Source organism: Nycticebus coucang, chromosome 11 (assembly GCF_027406575.1).
Source record: "Nycticebus coucang isolate mNycCou1 chromosome 11, mNycCou1.pri, whole genome shotgun sequence".
In the NCBI taxonomy this organism is placed as follows: Eukaryota; Metazoa; Chordata; class Mammalia; order Primates; family Lorisidae; genus Nycticebus; species Nycticebus coucang.
Window position 1 is genome coordinate 52,732,750 of NC_069790.1, and position 23,407 is coordinate 52,756,156.

Genomic DNA, 23,407 nt, shown 5'->3' on the forward strand with positions numbered 1-23,407 from the left:
TATTTACTATGTGTAACATTGACAGTAGAATGCTACATTTTTCTGTTTTGAAAGCTGCTTTTTAAATATACCATCTTAAAGAATAATAACCATTCTCAAAAGGGTATTAAACTGAAGAACAGCATAAAAAAAAGTCACTTCTAAGATTAAGAATGAAACCTGTCATCAAATAAGTACCAGTATTACTTCATATGGATTATTTGTAGAGTTTTTTTATTTTTTTTTTGAGACAGAGCCTCAAGCTGTTGCCCTGGGTAGAGCACTGGGGCATCACAGCACACAGCATCCTCCAACTCCTGGGCTCAAGTGATTCTCCTACCTCAGCCTCCCAAGTAGCTGGGACTACAGTTGTCTGCCACAGTGCCTGGCTATTTTTGTTGCAGTTGTCATTGTTGTTTAGCTGGCCTGGGCTGGGTTTGAACCCCCCAGGTAAATGTGGCTGGCACCCTAGCCACTGAGTTACAGGCACTGAGCCAAGATTCCTTATTGTAAAGTGAAAGTATATGAGGGAAAGGCTCCTCAAAAATATGTGTATCAATTATACATTGATAAAATTTATTTTTCAGGGTGGGGTAGGGGCTCTTTAATTCTAAAAGTAAAAATCCAGATCTAAGAATGGAGCTTATCTGAATCATTTAACTTATTTTTTGTTTTAAAAGTTGACAGGTTTTATTGAAAGATACCCAATTTCAGCTGTGAAGATATAGGTTCAAGGTCTACTCTTGTTTATTCTATAAACTCTGCTAGTACTATGTTGATATTTTCAACAAAACCTTAGAAAGTTCTTCCAAAATGGACTTTTTCAACCTACTGAACACAACTCATGACTACACTCTGATGTTCATTTCAGCAGCACTTGTCTCTGTGACGTACATCAAAATCACTCAAACATCAAATTGCTGATCTGATAGAATGATTTATTTTCCCATTACAGGAAAGTCATGAGTGACTTGTTCTGAGGTATGTTTTTGATTTATGAAGGATATCTATTAGAAAGCTCCACGCTTGAAGGTTTCTCTTCAGGTGATAACATTTTATGGCTGGACAGTTTCTGCAGGTACTAGATTCCCTGTTGTATCCAACTGCATACATTTACACGTGCATGCAGACACAGGGCATTCTGCATGGTCCCTAAAACAGAGGTCAAATAAACAGTTAAAATCCAAATTACATATACACACGCTTATTCATTTATAATATCTATTCATGCACCACCATGCTCAGCTTTTTACTGCACCTTCTATCTATAATGCACCTTTTTTTTTTGAGGCAGAGTCTCAAGCTGTCGCCCTGGGTAGAGTGCCATGGTGCCACAGCTCACAGCAATCTCAAACTCTTGGGCTTAAGCGATTCTCCTGTCTCAGCCTCCCAAGCAGCTGGGACTACAGGCACCCACCACAATGCCCAGCTATTTTTTTCCTTTTTGGTTGCAGTTGTCATTGTTGTCTTAGCTGGCCTGGGCTGGGTTCAAACCTTCCAGCCTCGGTGTATGTGGCCAGTGCCCTACCCACTGAGCTATGGGCGCTGCCCTATAATGCGACTTTTAAAAATATCATTTGGAAAATACAGGAATTTAAAACCCAAGCAGAAAAAAGAATTAAATGCATTTAATTAGAAATGACTGTCAAGCTGAACTAGGAGAAAAAAGTAACTGAAAAAATGATAGCTTTATCTTCTACATAAATAGCAAGATATCTCATTTACAGTTGTAAATCAGACAGGGATGCACTCAATCTTTAAAGCCAATGAGACAAACTGGGTATCAATGTTCTATCAATAAAGAGTACAGGGCCACTGGTACTGTTCAAAATAAAAGTTAAGTATGGTCTTGACAATCTCCATTCCATGCAGTGGCTCACCAGCTACATAACAAGTATACTTAGAAGAAAACTGAGATAGTAGTTTGATAATGTACTTTATCATTTATAATTCAATTACATGAAAATTACATGATACTCAATCAGTTTTAAAAAACTGTAAACATATCCTCTTCCCAAATAGTTAACTGATGCCAAACATTTAACCCATACAAAATATTTAAACTTGGCTCGGTGCCTATAGCTCAGTGGTATGGGCATAGGCCTGCTAAACAATAATGACAATTACAACAAAAAAATAGCCGGATATTGTGGCGGGCACCTGTAGTCCCAGCTACTCGGGAGGCTGAGGCAAGAGAATCATAAGCCCAAGAGTTTGAGGTTGCTGTGAGCTGTGACTTTACAGCATTCTACCGAGGGCGACAAAGATTCTGTCTCGAAAAATATATATATATATGTATATATATAAACAATTTCTTATATAGTTTAAGATTACATAAGATATCTAATGATGAAAAAGTGATAACACCATCTTTGTTTTTTTTTTTTTTTTTGAGACAGAGTTTTATTTACTAACCCTCGGTACAGTGCCATGCTGTCACAGCTCATAGCAACCTCCAAATCCTTGGGCTTAGGCGATTCTCTTGCTTCAGCCTCCCGAGTAGCTGGGATTACAGGTGCCTGCCACGATGCCCGGCTATTTTTTTGTTGCAATTTGGCCGGGGCTGGGTTTGAACCCACCACCCTCGGTATATGGGGCTGGCGCCCTACCCACTGACCACAGGCACCGCCCAACACCATCTTTGTTAACTCATGCGATCACAAAGATAAAATTTATCCTTTGGCTATGTGTTAATAGATAAACCTGAACTATTTCAGACCCTCTGTTTTATCTCTTGTAACTCTAAGCTTGTTAAAGAAGGAATCTGCTGATTACCTGAACCAACTAAGCATGTGTCCAGCATGCCCACCGTGCCTGCAATTGTGACACCATGTAAACCAGTTGTTAAATTGAGCTAGCTTTTTGTCTTTGCTCAAATCCACTTTTTCGTCTGATTTGGATCCTCCTATGGGAAAAGAAAATAATCTTCGCCAATAACATCACAATATTTTATTTTATAATATTTTACTTTTGAGACAGAGTCTCATTCTGGCACCCAGGCTAGAGTGCAGTAGGGTTTATCACAGCTCATTGCAACCTCAGATTCCTGGGTTTAAGTAATCCTCCTGTCTTGGCCTCTTGAGTAGCTGGGACCATAGTGCTTGGCTGTTTTTTAAAAATTTTGTTGACAGGGTCTTTCTATGTTGCTCAGGCTTGTCTCAAATTCAGCCTCAAGCAATCCTCCATCTTGGCCTCCTGATGTCTAAGATTATACACTTGTGGCTCTCTCTCCCCTCTCTCTCTGTCTCTCCCGGTCTCCATCTCCCCCCCACTTTCCTCTCTCTCTCTCTCTTTTCTCCCCTCTTTGTTTCCTCACTCCTCCTTGGTGTTGTCCTGCAACGTCCCCCCTTCACCAATAAAGACCTTTTGTACAAAAAAAAAAAAAAAAAAAAAGATTATACACTTGTGAGCCAGTGTGCCCAGCCAGTATTTTATTTAAAGATCCGTAAAAGGCATTTCTAAAACTATGTTCAAAATATAAACCACATGTCACGCTGAAATGGAAATTATGGGTGTTGGGATCTAATTTAGATGGAACAAATACTGAATGACAGGAGTTCCCCTACATTTTTAATAGCCAATACAAATGGAAAATTATTAATTTTCAAAACTCACAAAGAAACAATGTGAATTTAAAATTTTAGAGAAAATATATCAGTAGTTTAAAAATCTTTCTACAAGGAAAAAACCAAGCCCAGTTTATAGGTGGGTTTCACTTAACATTGAAGGGGTAAGTAATCCCTGAAAAATGAATAGCTTTACCTTCTACATACATAGCAAGATATATACACAAAAAAATTGTTCATTACTGAACAAAAAGACAAGTCCAAGAATACACTCTGTCTGACTCATTTATACAGAGTTTAAAGAGAAACCTTTCATTGTGGAGATGTCCTTCATAAATCAAAAACATACCTCATCTAAAAAAAATTCTTTCAAAGAACAGAAAAAGGGAAGAAATTTCCCAATGCGTTTGAAAAGACTGGTATAATTTTGCTAATAAAATCAGACAAGATGAGAAGAGAAAGAGATATTAGAGGCCAATCACCTTCCTGAACAGACACAAAAATACTAGGTAAAATATGAGCAAACAATCTTGCGATACCATAATCCTAAGATTTATCAATTCTACTTTTAGGTCAACACACTAGAGAAACTTTCACACAGTCAAAAGTAGACATATACAAGACCGTTCATAGCAACATTATTTAAACAGTAAAACTAGGAAATAGCCAAAGTATTCAATAGAACACAGCAAAAACTATGTTATAGTCATGAATGAAACATTAAATAAGTGAGAAAAAAACTACAACTACATTGTAGTTATCTGCATAACTGAAATTAAATATCTCAAAAATCCAACACTGAACAAAAAGGCAAGGCAAATAATACACTCTGTCTGACTCATTTATACAGAATTTAAAGCACGGGCAAAACTAGATGTGTGCTAAAATTCTACAAATAACAAGAAACTAACATGCAATGTAGGATGGTGGTTACCTCTGGAGAGGAGGAAGGAGGTGTGACTAAGCAGGGAGCAATGACCAAAAGTACTTGGCATAGACAATGTCTAAGCAAGTAGAGGTTTCACTCCTGTTTATCACAGATGATACAAATACTCTCCCCTATGCTGTAGTTCATAAAATTTTAAAGAAAAATGTGGCTCAGTGCCTGCAGCACAGTGGTTACATTGCCAGCCACATACTCCGAGGGTGACAGGTTTGAACCCAGACCGGGCCAACTAAACAACTGCAACAACAACAAAAAAATAGCCAGGTGTTGTGGTGGACGCCTATAGTCCCAGCTACAAGGGAGGCTGAGGCAAGAGAATTGTTTAAGATTCCAAGAGTTGGAGGTTGCTGTGAGCTGTGACACCACACCATGGGCACTCTACTGGGCAACATAGTGAAACTCTGTCTCAAAAAAAAAAAAAAAAGTGACATTATATGGGCATCTTTATATGTGTACATCTTCACCCATCTTTATGTAACTCTTGTTAAATATGTGCTCAAAAAATGTTCATTCTATTAATCTCGGCTACCCCAATATGTTTTTTCTAAAACAATAAATCAAATAAAAATATTTTAATGTATCATGTAGTTACAAATTAGACTAGAAAAGAGAATAAGTAAAAATATGAAATCTAATTAAGTAAAAAATGAAGTCTAATAAGTCTAATTAAATATGAGTAAAAATGAAGTCTAATTAAGCAATGGCTACCTTTAAAGACATATTACATGTGCAAAATTTCACTTGGACCACTGCTGGTCACATTTTGATTACACAGGGATAGTTTTAAAAAATATCCATCAGTCTTTGTTCATGATATACAGTGAAAGGTATGTAAGTAATTCAAGGATTTAAAATGCAAATATAATAAAATTGTTCTTAAAAGCTTCACCAATGGTAAGAGAAAAAAGGAAATGAGAAAAAGAAATAAGTCAGCTCTTACAGAGACACTTTTATAATTTTGGGTAAAGCTTTCAGTGATTTTCACTTTGTTTCTGTAACTTCTAATATACACAGAAAACAGATTGACTCTAGAACAGGTTAATCTTCATATTTTTCTGATGAAGCTGGAAATATTAAAGTCTATCTCATTGTGAAGTCTATCTCATTGATCTCTTAAGATCAAATGACTTTATATGAATTATGAAGATAAGTGCTATAGAATAATAACTGAGGGAAACCAGAGTTTCATTTATGCACTAATAATATAAGAAGAGAAAGAACCAGTATATAATCTAACTTTTTAAAAATGGGTCACTGGGTGGTGCCTGTGGCTCAAAGGAGTGGGGCGCCGGCCCCATGTGCCAGAGGTGGCAGGTTCAAGCCCAGCCCTGGCCAAAAATTGCAAAAAACAAAAAGAAAGAAAGGGTCACTATCTAGAAGTTAAGCTCTGTAAGGGCAGAATTATTTTTGGTTCACTATAACATTTCCAGTACTTAAAACAATAGGTACTAAATAATATTTATAATTTATAATATTAATAATATTAGTTATAAAACAATTTTAATAGAGTTCTAATTTTCAAAGCACAATTAAGTATAAAAATATGCAACTCTTAGTTGCATGGTAATTTGAATCATGAAGCATGATGGATGGGTGCCATCTCTGATTGCAGGTAAAGCACAAGGGAGTTTGGGTACCTGAGCCTTTAAATTGACAAGAGCCAGAATTTGATTTCTAGTGGGTCCTCATTTGTTTTGGAAGTAGGATTCTTCTGATTTCATATACTAAAAAGAATATGTTCATTATTTTCTAATTAACTTACCTCAGCAATGCTTTGAAAGATCATATTCAGGCTCTCCCTAATTATTGTACACTATTTCTTATCAATCCACTTCCTAGGTCCTTGTCACACTGATGCGTTTGTATTTACTATACTTATGAATCTCTTTACCCTAGTCCAAATTTTTTTTTTTTTTTTGGTCTACAACTTGCCAAAGGCTTCCCTGAAGTCCTCACACAGTTAAATCCACCAAACTTTAAAGGAGCAGCTTAAATGGTACCTTCTGCCTAACCTTTCCAAGTATCCTTTAGGTAGCAGTAATGTTTCCCTCCTTCAAAATTTCTAACACTTTCCTCATATAATATTCAACATTCATTCTGGGGGTCTAGATGTGTTTCGGAATCTAGGATGTATTGGGATTTTAGAAAAATAATAAGGAACAAATATATATTATGTAATACCCCACGGAAGTCCAAGGTAGCACCTTGTTACCAAACTCATTATAGTATTTCTTCAGTGAAACATGAATATTCACAAATAAACAAGAGAAATAATAAATAATAAGCAAGAACTTTTAATCTCTTTTTGTTTTCTGAGACAGAGTCTCACTTTATCACCCTCAGTAGAGTGCCATGGCATCACAGCTCACAACAATCTCAAACTCTTGGGCTCAAGTGATTCTCTTGCCTCAGCCTCCCAAGTAGCTGGGAGTACAGGCCACAACATTTGGCTGTTTTTTAGAGATGGGATTTTGCTCTGGCTCAGGTTCATCTTGAACTCCTAAGCTCAAGCAATCCACCCCAGCTTGGCCTCCCAGAGTGTTAGGGTTACAGGCAGGAGCCACCAAACCCAGCAAGAAGCAAGATATGAATAGCTTCACACCAATTCTGGACAGTTTTGATTGACAAATGAGATTATTGAAAATTCATTTTAAAAAAAACACTGGCTTTTCAAATCTTTTTAGATTTTAGGATGATAGAGAAATTATGGGTTAGTATTTATTAAAAATATTCTTTTATGCTAGTTATCTTTGCTTATTATATACCATCAGCTTCATAAGGTTCTTTGATTTATCTCAGAACATAAACCTTATCCTAATGTATTAAGTGCTCAAATATATATAACATAAAGAAATTTTTGAAGCAAATATAAAAAATATTTCTTAAACAAATATGGAAAAATGTTAAGATATGATAAACTGGAGTTTTGAATAGTTATTATATTACCCATCATAGCAGAGAGTTTGAAATGTTTTAATTTTCTTCAAATCCTAGAAAATTATTTTTTTGTTACCTATAAAAAGATTGAAAAGATGGTATATCTAGCGAAAAGGAAAAGCACTTAGGTATCAATAAAAGCAAATAATTCTGGGCAGCACCCATAGCTCATTGGGTAGGGCTCTGGCCACATATACCAAGGCTGGCGGATTCAAACCCGGCCCAGGCCAGCTAAAACAACAATGTCAACTGCCAACAAAAAAATGGTCAGGCCTTGTGGCGGGCACCTGTAGTTCCAGCTACTTGGGAGTCTGAGGCAAGAGAATCACTTGAGCCCAAGAGTTTGAGGTTGCTATGAGTTGTGATGCCATGGCACTCTACCCAGGGCAACAGCCTGAGACTCTCTCAAAACAACAACAACAACAATAACAAAAAAAACAAAGCAAATAATCCTTATCACTTCCTGAGGTTTACAGTCTAAAAGACATTTTATATTTCATTATTTCTAAGTATCTCAGTTCACACAGATAAATGAATTATTTATACTGTATTTTACTTTCTTGTTCTTTCATTGTAGTAGCTATTCCCAATTATTATTTTATATTTATAAAATAGAATATAGAGTCATTATAAAAAACTGATTGGTACACGACATATAATAAAAATTCTTTTTTTTTGAGACACAGTCTCACTATGTTGTCCTCAGTAGAGTGCGGTGGTGTCACAGTTCACAGCAACCTCAAACTCTTGGGCTTAAGCGATTCTCTTACCTCAGCCTCCCGAGTAGCTGGGACTATAGGTGCCCACCACAACACCTGGCTATTTTTTGGTTGCAGTTGTCGTTGTTGTTTAGCAGGCCAGGACCGGGTGCGAACCTCCCAGCCTGTGTATGTGGCTGGCACCCTGGCTCACTGAGCTATGGGTGCTGAGCCAATAAAAATTCTTGATTAAAATTTATATCAAAACTAAACGTAGGCTCAGTACCTGTAGCTCAAGTGGCTAAGGCACCGGCCACATACACCAGAGCTGGTGGGTTCAAATCCAGCCCCGGCCTGCCAAACAACAATGACAACTAACATAGCTGGGCGTTGAGTGGGCGCCTGTAGTCCCAGCTACTTGGGAGGCTGAAGTAAGAAAGTCGCTTAAGCCCAGAAGTTGGAGGTTGGTGTGAGCTGTGATGCCATGCCACTCTACCCAGAGTGACAGCTTGAGGCTCTGTCTCAAAAAAAAAAAAAACAAAACAAAACACAAACAAAGACAAAAAACTAAATGTACCTTTAAAAACATTACATACTATCCTCATTTGTTTAAAGAAAGACAATCCAAATTGAAAAATAATTACTTGGCCAATGACAGATACCAGTAAATCTTTCATAAATGTTAATGTAATAATAAAGCAGACAACTTACATGATAAACTGCAGAACAGAATTGTATAATATCAGAAGTACAAAGGATCTCCAGTTCAACACTTATTATTAAAGAGGGCTAAAGTAACTCACATTGTCATAGAGTAAATGACACAGAGCTATAACTAAAACATGTATTTTGACACTCTATCCAGCCAGTCCTTTACTCATTACACCAATATGCTAAACATTCAAACGTTTTTAATCAAAAATTTTGCCATAGTATCATTTTCAAGTTTATGTAAATAGTTGGAATATGCCTAGCCACCAGGTATATTATGTTCAATTATCTACTGTTCTCAAATCAATTTTCCATGTTACTTTAAAAAATAGTAAAAAATATTAATCTATTAAAACGATCTATATGTTTATTAGATAACTGACAAATAGCAGAAGCAGCATCAAAATTTAGAAGTCAAGGGACCTTCTAGGTTAATACTATCTCTACATATTTCACAGGTAGGTTTTTAAGATAAAGTAAGAGAAAATGTCAAAGTGCTTTGAAACTACCAAAATCCCCTTAAGAATACAAGGTATCTGTTAACACTGACTTTTACATATCAAATCTGAAAGAACTTATCTTAGCATAAACAGTGATAAGAAAATAGTATAATTTTAAGATTACTTCATATTTAAGTAATATGAAGTATTACTTTCTCACCAACTTTGAATTCCTCAACATTTGTGAAATTACCTTTAGTATCATGGATACAGAATTTACTTTTAATATACACATTTTATACATTAGAGGAACATAAAAGCCTTCAAGCCAATAAACTGCCCTTTCTTAGAAGTAACAACCAACGCAAGCTAGTACATATTTTATGTACAACAATAACTAACTCAATTATGTAGAAATAGCTCATAAAATTTTGTAGAATTATGTCATACCAGGACAGCTAGAAACAGGTGTCCCCATATTAATGAGGCAAAGTGCACAACGAGGAAGGGGTTTTCGACAGCCAGGACAACTTGTGACTTTAGATTTCGTTGGCGAGCCACTCACTCCATACTGACTAAAACCTCTGCCCTGATGAGGCACAGCTGAACAGCTGTAGGAGATTGACTTGCCACAGAAATTGCAACTCACAAACACCTAAAAAACAAATAAAAAAAGGAATAAATGTGATGCAAACCATAATGGGATGATAAAGTTTGATCCTAACAAATTATTTTAGAATAATTTTTAAATTTCATTTTATATTGTAAAATAATTTGTTGCTAAACTTGACTGGTTCTTATTTAAAATCTCTACTTAGCAGTTACATTATTTTGGTAATTCCTTTCTGTTTCCTTTGTTTGAAACTCAGAAACTTTATACCCCAACATTTTAAAAAATAACCAGGACTTCAGAATTCACACTGGGTCATTACAAAATATCCCAGTATGACTTCTAAACCAAAGAAGATACCATCTTCTGAAAAATATTTTCTTGTAAAGAAAACACTCTATTACTAAGATAAAAAGGAGTTAAGGATCCTGTAATGGTAAATAGTCAAAATTTTAGAGTAATAGCAATAGAAACAGTCCATTTTGCTTTTATAGTAAACTCCTAGGCCCTTAATCAGTAATTATTATATAGATTAGTAACATATACAACTATATAATGCTATATTACTGATAACTCAGGTTTTAATATAAGCACTAATTTCCCATTTTCCTGAAAAAGAAAATAGCACCATCCAGTGCTCATATTAAGGATAACATAATATTTATATCTAAACTAAGATACAATCATTTGTCATATGCCTTATGTGATTACTGATCTCAGTTTTTAAACTAATGCTAAAAGTTTCCACGTGTAATTTGACATGATATATACTGTTAGATTAAAAAAAACCCAAACCCTGCTTTATTGCACATAAATAGTGCCGAGAAACTTAATACACAAATGGAATTTATAAGATCATGCAATAGTTTAGATTCTGAAAGGGCTAGGAATATACTGGAAAACTTTAGACAGTCCTAGGATTGGTTTAAAGCTGCCTGAGATCCTCTGGGCATGTGGTTTTACTACCTCAGACTATAGCTCAAGCTGTGGGGATAACTGTTAGGAAGCAGCAGAACTAAACAGCAAGATCAAGGACAAAATACAGTTTGGAATAGATAAAGACATCAGTGGGAACTCTATACAAGCAAAAGAATAAGCTAAAAATTATTAAATTAAACATTAAAATGTTTCAAAACAAGGCACTTACCTGTGCTAAAGGCTTGGAACTGGGATCCAACTTACTCCTATGAATATCAAATTCAGCTCGTTTATGCCAAAACCTCCAGGCATCTAATAAATTTCTATAGTTCTCAATCCAGTACTGAACTCTTTCATCCTTAAGAACATCTAAAGGTGAACCCTATAAAGAAAACATGAATTATTTCAATTGTTCAACATTTTCTGGCTGAAACAGAAGATTCTGGGTAACGTGAGCATGAGTCACACAGCTTTCTTGCCAAAAGCTGGCTCATAATGAGGATACGATAAAAATGTGGGGAGCCGGAAAATCTAAAAACTTAACAAGTAACACGCCTGTGAAATCCTATCTAAAGCTAAGTAACTCTCATTGTCATAGAGTAAACAACATAGCTGGCCTCCACCAGTGACATAAATATGTATCTTATTTATCATACTGGTTAGGGAAGTGCTATTTTCTTTTAATTAAGTTTAAGGAACCAGGAGCAAACAATTCACCTTCATGACTGAATGCTGCAAACAGTGACATGAATACTCTGTCATAGCAATTAAAACCTCTGGGTTCATAAACTCTGTTTACTATCTAATGCAAAACTAAACCAAAACTGCTTAGTCACATTTAAACAACACTTAGTTAGCCTGGCCCTTCATATCTAGCACAGCACCATGAACTGAAATTCTGCTTTTATATATCTACTTATCTGTAAGTTAACCTTTATATATCTACTTATCTGTAAGTTATTTCTCTCAACTATAGTAAAAGTTATTACATTTACTATAATAATAAAAAAGAAAAACCAAAACCAAACCAAACTTTTCTTATTCTTTTGCCCCTAGTCCACAGTGAAAAGCAACCATTTGTTTTACTTAAGTTTACTTTCGAGTTCTTCCCATCAAAGAACCTCAATTTCTTGTCAGTAAGAATTTTCCTAAAGCTGTGTTTTCCCTAGCAGCTGTGACATTCCAAATACACTCCACATTTTATCTAGGTTTGCTTTGGGTATGTTTTTATTTTATTTTATTTTTAATTTATTTTATTTTTTTTAGAGACAAGAGTCTCACTGCTCACTGGGTCACCCTCCGTAGAGTGCCGTAGTGTCACAGCTCACAGCAACCTCCAGCTCCTGGGCTTATGCAATTCTCTTGCCTCAACCTCCTGAGTAGCTGGGACTACAGGCGCCCACCACAACGCCCGGCTATGCTTTGGGCTATCATATCATTTAGCCGTGCCAGGATATCTTCCTTAACTTTACATGATGGAGAAAGTAAAGAAAGTATTTATTTCCAATGACACCTTGGGCATCAATTTGAAGCCCAGTTTTCTCAGTCCCACTTGAAGCCAGACAGAAAAGCAAAATGTTAGAACTTAGCAAATACTTTACTTATGGAAAAAGAACAAAAACTTGTAACAGCTAATAGACACAAACTATCTTTAGACATTCAATCAAAAACAGGGAAGAAAAAAAAAAAACAGGGAAGGAACATATCTTTTGTCTATTAAATTAGGTGCTAACTTCAATTACCAGAGTTTACCTATAATCCTAGAACTGTGGGAGACCAATGTGGGTGGACTGCTTGAGCTCAGGAGTTTGCGACCAGCCTAAGCAAGAGTGAGACCCAGTCTCCACACTGTATATCAAATCATCACACTGTACCCAACAAATGTATACAGTTACGATTTAATAAAAATTAAATTAAAGAAATAAAACAGAAAAAGGTTACAGTGTGACATGACAATACATAAATTAAAAAACAAACAGAAAAAAATAGCTGGGTGTTGTGTTTGGCACCTGCAGTTCCAGCTACTTGGGAGTCTGAGGTAAGAGGATAACCTGACTCCAAGAGTTTGAGGTTGCTGTGAGCTATGACACCATAGCACTCTATCCAGGGCAACAGAGTGACACTCTGTCTTAAAAAAATAAAAAAAGAAGAAAAAAAAAAGAATTTGGTCAATTAATATGTAGTAAGTCTTCTCTACATCTGTCCTAATCTAAAGCTGAGCCCCAGCATGATCTGTAGCAAACAGAGTTCAGAGATTGAGTGTGAGCAAATTAGAAGTGTATGCTAACAACTTGGGCTTTCCACAGATGCATGGTAACAAAAGTGATCAGCAAGTAACTGAACTTCCCAAAGTAATAATACTCTTCAGAAAGAGATAAAAGAAGATAGATCTCTATAATGTAGTATATAAAAGCCCAACGGTCAATAAAAAAGAATCAGTAGATATATAAGGCAACAGGTAAATGTGGTTGAAAGTAAAGGAAAAAAGGGACAACAGAAATTAGAAATAGCCTAAATAAAAAACCTAAAATAGCCCAGATGTTAGAGTCAGAAGACAAATTTCAATACAGCTATAAGAAATGTACTCAAAGAATTAAAGGAAAATACTTTTTTTTTTTTTTTTTTTTAGAGACAGAGTCTCACTGTACCGCCCTCGGGTAGAGTGCCGTGGCGTCACACGGCTCACAGCAACCTCTAACTCTTGGGCTTACGCGATTCTCTTGCCTCAGCCTCCCGAGCAGCTGGGACTACAGGCGCCCGCCACAACGCCTGGCTATTTTTTTTGTTGCAGTTTGGCCGGGGCTGGGTTTGAACCCACCACCCTCGGCATATGGGGCTGGCGCCCTACTCACTGAGCCACAGGCGCCGCCCAGGAAAATACTTTTTAAATTAGTGAACAGATAGAAATCTGAAATGAGAAATGTAAACTATAACAAAATTAAGATACTACAACAAAAAGACACAAGAACTGAAATTAAGAGTTCCCTGGAAACTTTAACAGACTGAAGGTAACAGAAAAGTCAAAAAATTAGTAAAAATTATCCAATTTAAAGAACAAAGAAAGAAAGATAAAAGGAAAATGGAAAATATCAAGTGGTTTAATATATATGTGATAAGAGTGTAAGAAAAAAAGAGAATGAGATTGGGGCACACACACACACAAAAAAAAAAAAATTAAAGAAATAATGTCTCCAAATCTGATGAAAAACACTGACTTACAAGAAGCTCAGGGAATCATAAGCAGAATAAAAAGAACCACAACCATGCACATGTGGGCATACTGCTGAAAAATCAAAATAAAATCTTGGAAGAAGACCAAAAAAAAGTGAAATATCACAAACGGGAAAACAAGGATTAGATAGCTGACTACTCATCAGAAACCAGCGGTGCATCTTTACAAGGGTATATGTGAAACTTGGTAAACGGTCTGTGAAGCTAGTGAATGATGACCCATGATTATATCAATGTACACAGCTATGATTTAATAAAAAAAAAAGAAACAATGGAGACCAGAGAACAATGAAACTGTATCTTTAAGATGCTGAGAGAAAAAGGATAAAGTAAGCATTTTCAATTAAAATTATAAAGCTGAGGGAATCTTTCACCTATATGACAAGAAATACTAAAGAAAAAAAAACAAACAAAAGGAAACACTAAGTGAAACTCACATCTATTGAAAGGAATAAAGGATGCCAAGAATGGTAAACATGAGATAAATACAAGAGCCCAAGTTTTCATTCCTCTCACGATTTATATAAAGACAAATGACAAAAGACAAATCATAACACAATTAAGTTATAGTTTATGATGTCTACAGAAGTAAAATATTTGACAACAGGACAAAGGAGTCAGTATGTAAATCAAATCACACTTTTGTAACATTTGTGATGCATGAAGTATGAAGCAAAACTCAGAAAACATCAGGTGTGAGGTAAAAAGGGAAGGGGTGAAGCAGGAAGCATGTGTCAGGTGTGAAATGTGAAGTATAAGAAGCTAAGAATGCTGATTTTGATGAGTTAAGAATGCATATTGTTAGACCTAGAGCAATAATTAAAAAAAACGAAAAGAGGTAGAGCTTAAAACCCAAGGTAATATAAAACAGAAATATTCAATTAACCTAAAATAAGGCAGGCAAGCAACAGAGGAACAAAAGGAAAAATAGCAAGATGGGAGACTTAACCATGCTCATATAAATGTAAATGAAAAAAAATCCCAATTAAAGGCAGCAATTATCAGAATGGATTTAAAAAACGTAAGATCTAGGGTCTTTTTGTCCTACACAGTAGAATGGACTGATCTACTGCAGCGGCAAGAGCCCAACCAGAGTGGTCCTTGGGCTTGAGTGTTTGCCTCCAAGGTCTGTGGAGGTGCAGTGGCCTTGGTTCTAAGCACGGGTAGAAAATAACAGGCAGGGCAGCGCCTGTGGCTCAAGGAGTGGGGTGCCGGTCCCATATGTCAGAGGTGGCGGGTTCAAACCCAGCCCTGGCCAATAACCAAAAAAAAAAAAAGAAAGTAACAGGCAGAAGCCATTGAAGCTGGATATTCCAACTGACTTATACCAACTACCATTCTACACCTACAATAGGAAAGTGCCTCATAAGGTTAAATACCAGGCATGCCAAAAAAAAAAAAATGTATTCACATTTTAAGCGATGTTATCTATGTATTAATTTTTGAAGTTTGAATCGAACTACAATTCAATCTGTAGTATAATGTTTACTCAAAAAGATGGTGTTAATCATGACAGGCAAGATAGTCAAAGAAAATGGTAGAAACATGGTTTTCATTCAAGGAGCACAAGACCATTTTGAAGTGTTATTTGAAATCTGAGAACATTGCGGAAGTACAATGAAGGTGTGGGTGTGCAACAGAACCTCTAATGCACCTGACAACTGCACACATTCATGGTAAGTTTGAGATGGATGGTACTATGTGTGCGATGTGCACAAGGGAAGATCTGGAGGCCTTGACAGCAACAAATACTGCTTCTCTGCTATCATGTCGGAACAGTTTACACACTTAGCACAGAAGTCTACCAAATAATGTGCATATGAGACAAGTCAATAGAATAACCATACAACACCTTTTTTTTTTTTTTTGGCCGGGGCTAGGTTTGAACCCGCCACCTCCGGCATATGGGACCAGCGCCCTACTCCTTGAGCCACAGGCGCCGCCCCATACACCACGTTCTTAAAACAGCAAAATGGGAAATTTTAATTCCAAGATTTATTATTTGCACTGAATGAAGGCGACCCTGCTTAAAGGGTACACTAACATCATTGGGGAGGTTGAGGAGTTTGTAGGGAAAATGGATGAACACAATCTGAACCAAACAGCACAGTGAATAGACGTAATTGTGTATATTGGGCTCCAGAAAACCCACATGTTCATGTGGACAAAGAAGTCAATTTACCAGGTCTCAATGCCTGACGTGAACTGTCTTAAGGGGACTAATTGGACCATTCTATTTTGAAGGTACCATTACTGGTCAAGTGTACCTAGATAAGCTAGGCACATCCATTTTAGCTGCAATTTGTATACTTTCTAGGAATGATCAATTTTACTTCCAACAAGATGGTGCCCCACTGCACTTACACCAAGAGGTAAGAGCTTACCTTGATGAGAATTTGCCAAACAATGGATAAGATGACAAAGAGTATAGTATAGCTGAGTTTCCCCCATGTTCTCCTGACTTAACGCCCCTTGACTTCTACCTGTGGGGGACCTTATAGGATGTGGTGTACCCTAGAAAACTGGCTACACCGGAGGAACTTTGGGAAGAAGTTGAAATAGTACCCACAGTGATGTAAGTGGACACTTTGGTCAATGTTGCTGAACCAATAGTTCACTGTAATCAGAAGTGTCAGAACACTGATGGTAACTACTTTGAGCACCTCTTGTAATTATAGAAGTCAAAGGTGACTTGTATTCATCTTTTGTTATTAATATATATTGAGTATTACAATTTTAATAATTTTTTTTTTTTTTAAATGTGAACCCTCTTTTGGCATGCTCTGTATTCTTACTAACTCGTAGCAACTATGTGTCCTTGCACTGCCACAAGAGTTAAAAGTAGTAGGGCAATGCTGGTGGTGACAAGGCAATGTAACAGATGCTTCACGTTTATCTTTCCATTTAATTCTCACAATTTTGGTAGATTCCATTCTCTGATCTTACAGATAAATGGGTTAGGTAGTAACCCTAGTTCCATCATGCAGGAGTAACTCTGAACAAGGAGCCTCATGTGTGTTAACTTTTTGGCAAGGTGACTTCTGGAAAGTTCTCTCTTGAGAGTTGGTATAGTAGTATATGAGCTAGTTGGAAGAAAGGACCACAGTAGAGCTGTTAAGAAAATAAGCTCTCGGGCCAGGTACAAAGACTCACATCTGTAGTCCTAATGCTCTGGGAGGCCAAGGCCGAGGCGGGAGGATTACTTGAACTTAGGAGGCTCTGTCTCAAAAAAAAAAAAAAAAAGCTCTTAACAGTATTTAACTACATTTGACCCAGAAGTCTCTCAAAATCTGATGCAAAAGAAAGCATCTGTCAGTGTATTAGGTGTTTTGTGTATGTACCATAATAAGGTATAAAAAGGAACTTAATATAAAAGTATTGACAGTGACAAGTAAAGTTTTCACATACGACACAAAACCTAACAGTACAGCAAGATGCATGGAGCTCATGCATGCTAGAATAAGTTCATTCCTTTTAACCAGGCTGCACGTCTAGCAAGTATCTTCCTATTAGTTTGTACGTCAGTTAAAAGTAACTCACTTTCCAGAATCTTTAAATATTTAATATTCAAAAAAGGAAGATCTGATTATATATTGTCTGCATTTTAAATATATTTTATAAATCTTGATAAGCAGTTACTAACCCATTTGCATTCTGTATTCATATAGCTACAGTTTTATTTAAAAGATAATCTTATTTCGGTAAGGAAAAAATGTTACAGAATGATATTTTCTTTCTTCCATGGGCAGTAGCCTGATATCTCAGTTAAGTTTGTTTTGCAGTTTGGGGACTAGTATCCACATGTATTTACAATTAGATAGAGTGGGGAGGGGGTATTTTACTATGTTTACCCAGTACACAGCACACTATCATATTTCGTAAAAGGATGAGGGCAGGAAAAGAGAACGTAATGACATCATGTAAGGTGATTATCTATCTGTAGGGCTACAAGAAATCTCTCAGGAAGATACTCTAAAATTTTTACAGTATTTCCAGGAAAAGAAAAGTAGAAGGTAACCTCTACACGGAATCTCTTTTTAACCACTAAACAGTAAAAACTGAGAAAATATTAATCACTTGGTTACCCCAAATCACTTCCATTGATAATTAAAAGAGAAAATGAGATTTAAGAGAACTCTGGTTTAACCTGCCTTCAACACTTCAACTGAGACTGTGGTTCAGATCAGGGAAAGGGAATCTCTTCTGCAGAAGGTACAGTTCTGTCAACCACTGGAGAAACTGAAGAGAGGTTTCTCTGTTCCATTTGAGCTTTACATAAATTCAGAATCAGTGTCAACACTGGTATTTACCAGAGTGAAAGGAAAAACTGGATAACCCAATGAGAAGACTTAGGGACAGTAAGATAAAGCACAGTCTTTAGTATGTCAATTGATGAGGTTAAAGCTAAATGCTTTCTAAAGATCCTAAGCAAGCAAAAGTGTATACTTACTTTCAATTGAGGAAAGAAAATACAGAATGGGGAAGGTGTTTTTATTTTTTTAAGCTGCTGTTAAACTGCACTGACCTGTAACATGCAGTAACTTGCTGTTTGGACATCTCCAGTTCTATCAACATAACTCTCCATTAAGTCCACTCCATCTTTAGTAAGTCCTGTAAGCAAAATTCCTTCCAAATTTCCAGCTTCTTTCATTTCATTGGTCAATTTTTCGATGTACCTATTTAACTGAAAAATTCAAAGTGATTTTTCTAAAGCAGTCTGCTTCACTATGTATTTTGTACTTCAAAACTACTACATTTGAACAATTTCATTCCTAATGGGAAACATTCTAAAATAAAATCTAAACAGGTACTAAGAAGCCTGAACTATCTCGTATTACACATTTCAATGCAGTATCCATGATCATTTAAATTATCTTAAAAAGGCACTTATTATGTTTTGATAATTATTTCATAAAAGAACTACAGATGGTTTACTATTTTAAAATGTCCTCATTATTCTGCAAAATGCTTGCTCTCAGAGCAGTATGTGAGAGAATCATGGGATCTGAGTTGGAAAGGAACTTTAATAACTATCTCATTTAGACATTCCCTGACATTATCTCAATCCCAAACTGTAGCCAAGATTCTTCTAAATTCCCCCAGCATTTTATCATTATTAAGTCCTTAATACATTATATTACTTATTTCTGTGCATTTCTCCCTCACTGTAAACATAGCATAGGGATGTAGCAATTGTTGAATATACTGAAAATGAGGAATCCTTTTACAGCATCACTATGAGGTGAATTTAACATCTTTATCTACTAACTAATCTTACTTGCCAAAGCAGAAATAAACTAAAACGTTAAATCAGTATTCTAAACAAGCAAATTTACTTATGTTAGGAATGTTTACAATATCTTGATTTAATAAATGATTACTATATTTTTTAGAAGAATTTATCAATCTCACACATACATTATACATAAAAATGAGTTTCTTAAAATAATTGTGACAATCAATATTAATCACTCCAAATACAGAATTAAATCAGTTTTCACCTGAGCATCACTAAGGAATTTACAAGCAAATGCCACTCTGTCACGTACTGCAACTTTGTTTTCATACTGGAAAATAAAGAAAAAAGAAAGGAGTTACTTATAGATGGTATGAGTTTTAAATTTTTGCAGAGACTAAATGTTTTGTATACCTAATGTGTAACTTTATTTTCAAATGCATTAGGTTATCGTGTATATCTTGACAAATCCCATGATTAACTGAGATGCCTTTCTTGATGTAACCTTCAGGAAACTGTAAGGTGTCCTTGCAAAGTAAAGATTTACCTCTTTTTTTTTTTTCTTTTAATACTAAGTTATTTATTTATTTATTTATTAATGCAGTTTTTGGCCAGGGCTGGGTTTGAACCCACCACCTCTGGCATATGGGGCCAGCACCCTACTCCTTTGAGCCACAGGTACCGCCCACAAATTACCTCTTAAAGAATGACCAATTTGGCTTTTAAAAAGCCAACATAAAATATTGGCTTCATGACTCCAACATAAAATATAAGTAGTAATGTAAATAGTGTATCAAGTTTAAGATGCCATGTAATCTTTCCATTATAGATATTAATTTGGGGGAAAGTAAGGGAACATTTTCTTTGGCTACTAATGTAATCAATAAATCTAGGAAATGTGTGAATTGGCTATATACCATTACAGAATTTAGAAAGAATGTTAATAGAGGTTTCTAAACACAAAGTGACAAGTTTGTCATTTACAAGTTTTAAAACGTAGAAATAAATAGATATTCTTATGGCCAAAGTAAAATATTGTTATACAGATGGTTTGTGGCAAAATTTTCAGAGGCATTATAACTAAAATTTCTGTATTGTTATCAATATTATAAAACATTATTTTGAAAGATGTTTTTGTAAACGTAGAAAGGTACAATTTTGTGATTAGTAGAAAAGAATTTAAAGGTGGAAAAAAGATCTAATTTCCATTTAAAACATTCTATGAAATAGTTTTCCTTCTTTCTTTATTTAATTTTGTTTTTTTTTGCAGTTTTTGGCTGGGGCTGGGTTTGAACCTGCTTACCTCCAGCATATGGGGCCGGAACCCTACTCCTTTGAGCCACAGGCATCACCCTATTTATTATTATTTTTTCTTTGAGACAGAGTCTGACTTTGTCATGGGTAGAGTGCTGTGGCGTCCCAGCTCACAGCAACCTCCAACTCCTGGGTTCGAGCAATTCTCCTGCCTCAGCCTCCCAAGCAGCTGGGACCATAGGCACCTGTCACAACGCCCAGCTATTTTTAGGGATGGGGGGTCTTGCTCTGGCTCAGGCTGGTCTTGAACCTGTGAGCTCAGGCAATCCACCTGCCTCAGCCTCAGTGCCGATGCAACATTTAAAGTCTTTTTTTGTTTAAGAAAAAAGATTTAATAATATTTAAAAAATTGACTTATTAATTTGAAGTGATTAGAAAAATTCAATATTACTAAAAGTAATACACAACATACATAAACTGTGGACATTGTCAAAATTGAAACTAATAACATTTATTAAAAATTTCATTAAGTTACCTTAATAAAATACATGTTCTTACAAAGTCTTAAGGACTGACATTTAAATCACTTATTCAAGCAATGTATTTTTTTTATAGGAAATGCCACAAGAACAAACATAAAAATAAGTTTCTTTTTTTTTCTTTTTTTTTGATACAGAGCCTCAAGCTGTCGCCCTGGGTAGAATGCTGTGACATCACAGCTCTCAGCAACCTCCAACTCCTGGGCTTAAGCGATTCTCCTGCCTCTGCCTCCCAAGTAGCTGGGACTACAAGTGCCCGCCACAATGCCCTGCTATTTTTTGGTTGCAACCATCACTGCTGTTTGGCAGGCCCGGGCTGGATTTGAACCAGCCAGCTCAGGTGTATGTGGCTGGTGCCTTAGCCGCTTGAGCCACAGGCGCTGAGCCAGAAATAAGTTTCAATGTAGAAATTTCTTCCCCCACAACACAAAGTTGCAGTACTAATGGTATAGCTCAAAACCCAACAACTGAAACTGCTAAGCAAGTCTCACTTCGTTCTTTCTCTATTTTGTTATAAAGAGCCTATTTGGTGTTATGGTCATATGTGGCTAAAGCAGGAAAGAAAAAAATAACAACACAAAGACCAAATAAAGAAAAAAAAAAACTAAAATAGTACACTGTAACTAGTGTTATTATATAGTTTACCTCCAAACTGAAACATATCTGAGAATGATAGACGCTAACTCCAGCAAGATGTCTAACCGTCCTGACCAAAACTGATTGAGTGATCATGAGTTGGTTTACTTAACTAAGCACACACACAAACGTATTTAATGTATTTTTATGTTTAAATAGTTCTAAATTTCTAGAGGTAAGTTCTTAAGATAAAGGATAAAATCTTTATTCCTTCTGTATCTAAAAATTATATTGTTAAAAGTACAAAAATCTAATTCAGTTTGATATGAGTTAACTGACTGTATTGGGAATCACACTCGAGAAGAGCTGTTCAAAAACAGTTTAAAAGATCTTACTTTACTTAAAATATATGATCGAAATACAATAAAAATGTCTTTATGCAATAGACCATTTGAAAATTTTAGGAAAAAAAAGAAAATTTTAAGAAAGATTAAAAACTCCTATCTAATTCAAAGGAGGATCTCATGAAACAGAAATTAGCTTACCAAAACTCCATCATAAGATCCTGTTTCACTTGTCAGAAATGCAAACATGACACACAGATATGGGTTGTTTAGTTGTAATCGTAGAGTGCTGCACATTTCTCTCCAAAGGGAGTTCTTCTCATCCGTATAACCAGATAAAGCCATTGCTACCACATTGAGATTCAGATCTCCTACATATTAAAAACAGCCAGCTAATCAAAGTAATCAAAAGCTTAATATCTCCTCCTTCTACATTTCTTAAACTATAAACAGAGACCAGTGGGTAACTTTTAACCCCAGAAAAATGAGCCCATAGAGTAAGGGTCTGATTCAGACTGGAAAATTTGGCAAGGACCACAAACAAAACTCCCATTCTTATAAAATTCACACCTAGACACGTATTGGCAAACCCTGAGTAGGAAAGTGCATTTTTTAATTTTCAAGTTCTCATTTTAGGCAGGGTCCTATCAGTATTGTTATTGCTTATTATATGAGGAAAAATGAAGCCATCTTGTCAGAATCAATGCCAACAAGTTCATTTATGCAAAGATAGTTCAAATCCCTGATAATACTATTCTGTCTTGGGACAGGAATTTTTTAAATCATTTTGTCTTCCTATTCTTAAATATATAATGCACTTATTTACTTAAATATATACATATCTATACACACAAGTATCAACTGCAAAGTGTAGAAAGCCATATTTTGGTATTTTAACTATGTATTATAATTTTTCTAGGACAAAATGAACTATAAAAATTACTACAGAATTGCACTTAGACACATTTGTAATAAAGCATTTGTTACCAAAAGTGTTCTTTAAAAATATTTGTTCTTAGCAGTTACGATGGCTGCCGGTAAGCTGCTAACCTGGCCTTCGTTCCAGGGCTGCCTAACCTTCTAACATAAGTTCAACCTCAAAAGAGAAAACTATGTCTTTAATTTTTACTCTTAAGTATTTCTACATTTACATACATATTATAGAAGTTTTCTTATTCTGTTTCTTGATTCTATTCATTTTTTTCCTCTTTGAAATAAAACAGCAACTTTTACTTTTATTATTCTTAACGGCCTTATTCTTCTGTACACATTTCCTCAAGTTACTATGTGCTTGCTTCCTTTGCTTAGTATGTTAAATTAGATTTAAAGTCTTTTAAAATAAAAAATTAAAATGAAAATAGCAAAGAATTATCTGTGGATTCTGTACAGAATTTACTTCTAAAGGGAAAAGAATGTTTAACT

The 23,407-nt window shown here is 35.6% G+C and overlaps 1 protein-coding gene across 1 annotated transcript in view; it reads right to left on the reverse strand.

Annotated features, from left to right (window-relative positions):
• Positions 1-650: 650 nt before the first annotated feature.
• Positions 651-23,407, reverse strand: part of MIOS (meiosis regulator for oocyte development) — a 36,047-nt gene continuing 13,290 nt past the window's right edge. The window contains exons 6-12 of the mRNA XM_053553653.1: positions 22,187-22,356; positions 19,538-19,603; positions 18,562-18,720; positions 11,035-11,187; positions 9,728-9,932; positions 2,755-2,884; positions 651-1,131 (exon numbers count right to left, since the gene is read on the reverse strand). Coding sequence (XP_053409628.1) covers positions 1,035-1,131; positions 2,755-2,884; positions 9,728-9,932; positions 11,035-11,187; positions 18,562-18,720; positions 19,538-19,603; positions 22,187-22,356 — 980 coding nt within the window. The 3' untranslated portion in view covers positions 651-1,034. The remainder of the gene's footprint in view (positions 1,132-2,754; positions 2,885-9,727; positions 9,933-11,034; positions 11,188-18,561; positions 18,721-19,537; positions 19,604-22,186; positions 22,357-23,407) is intronic.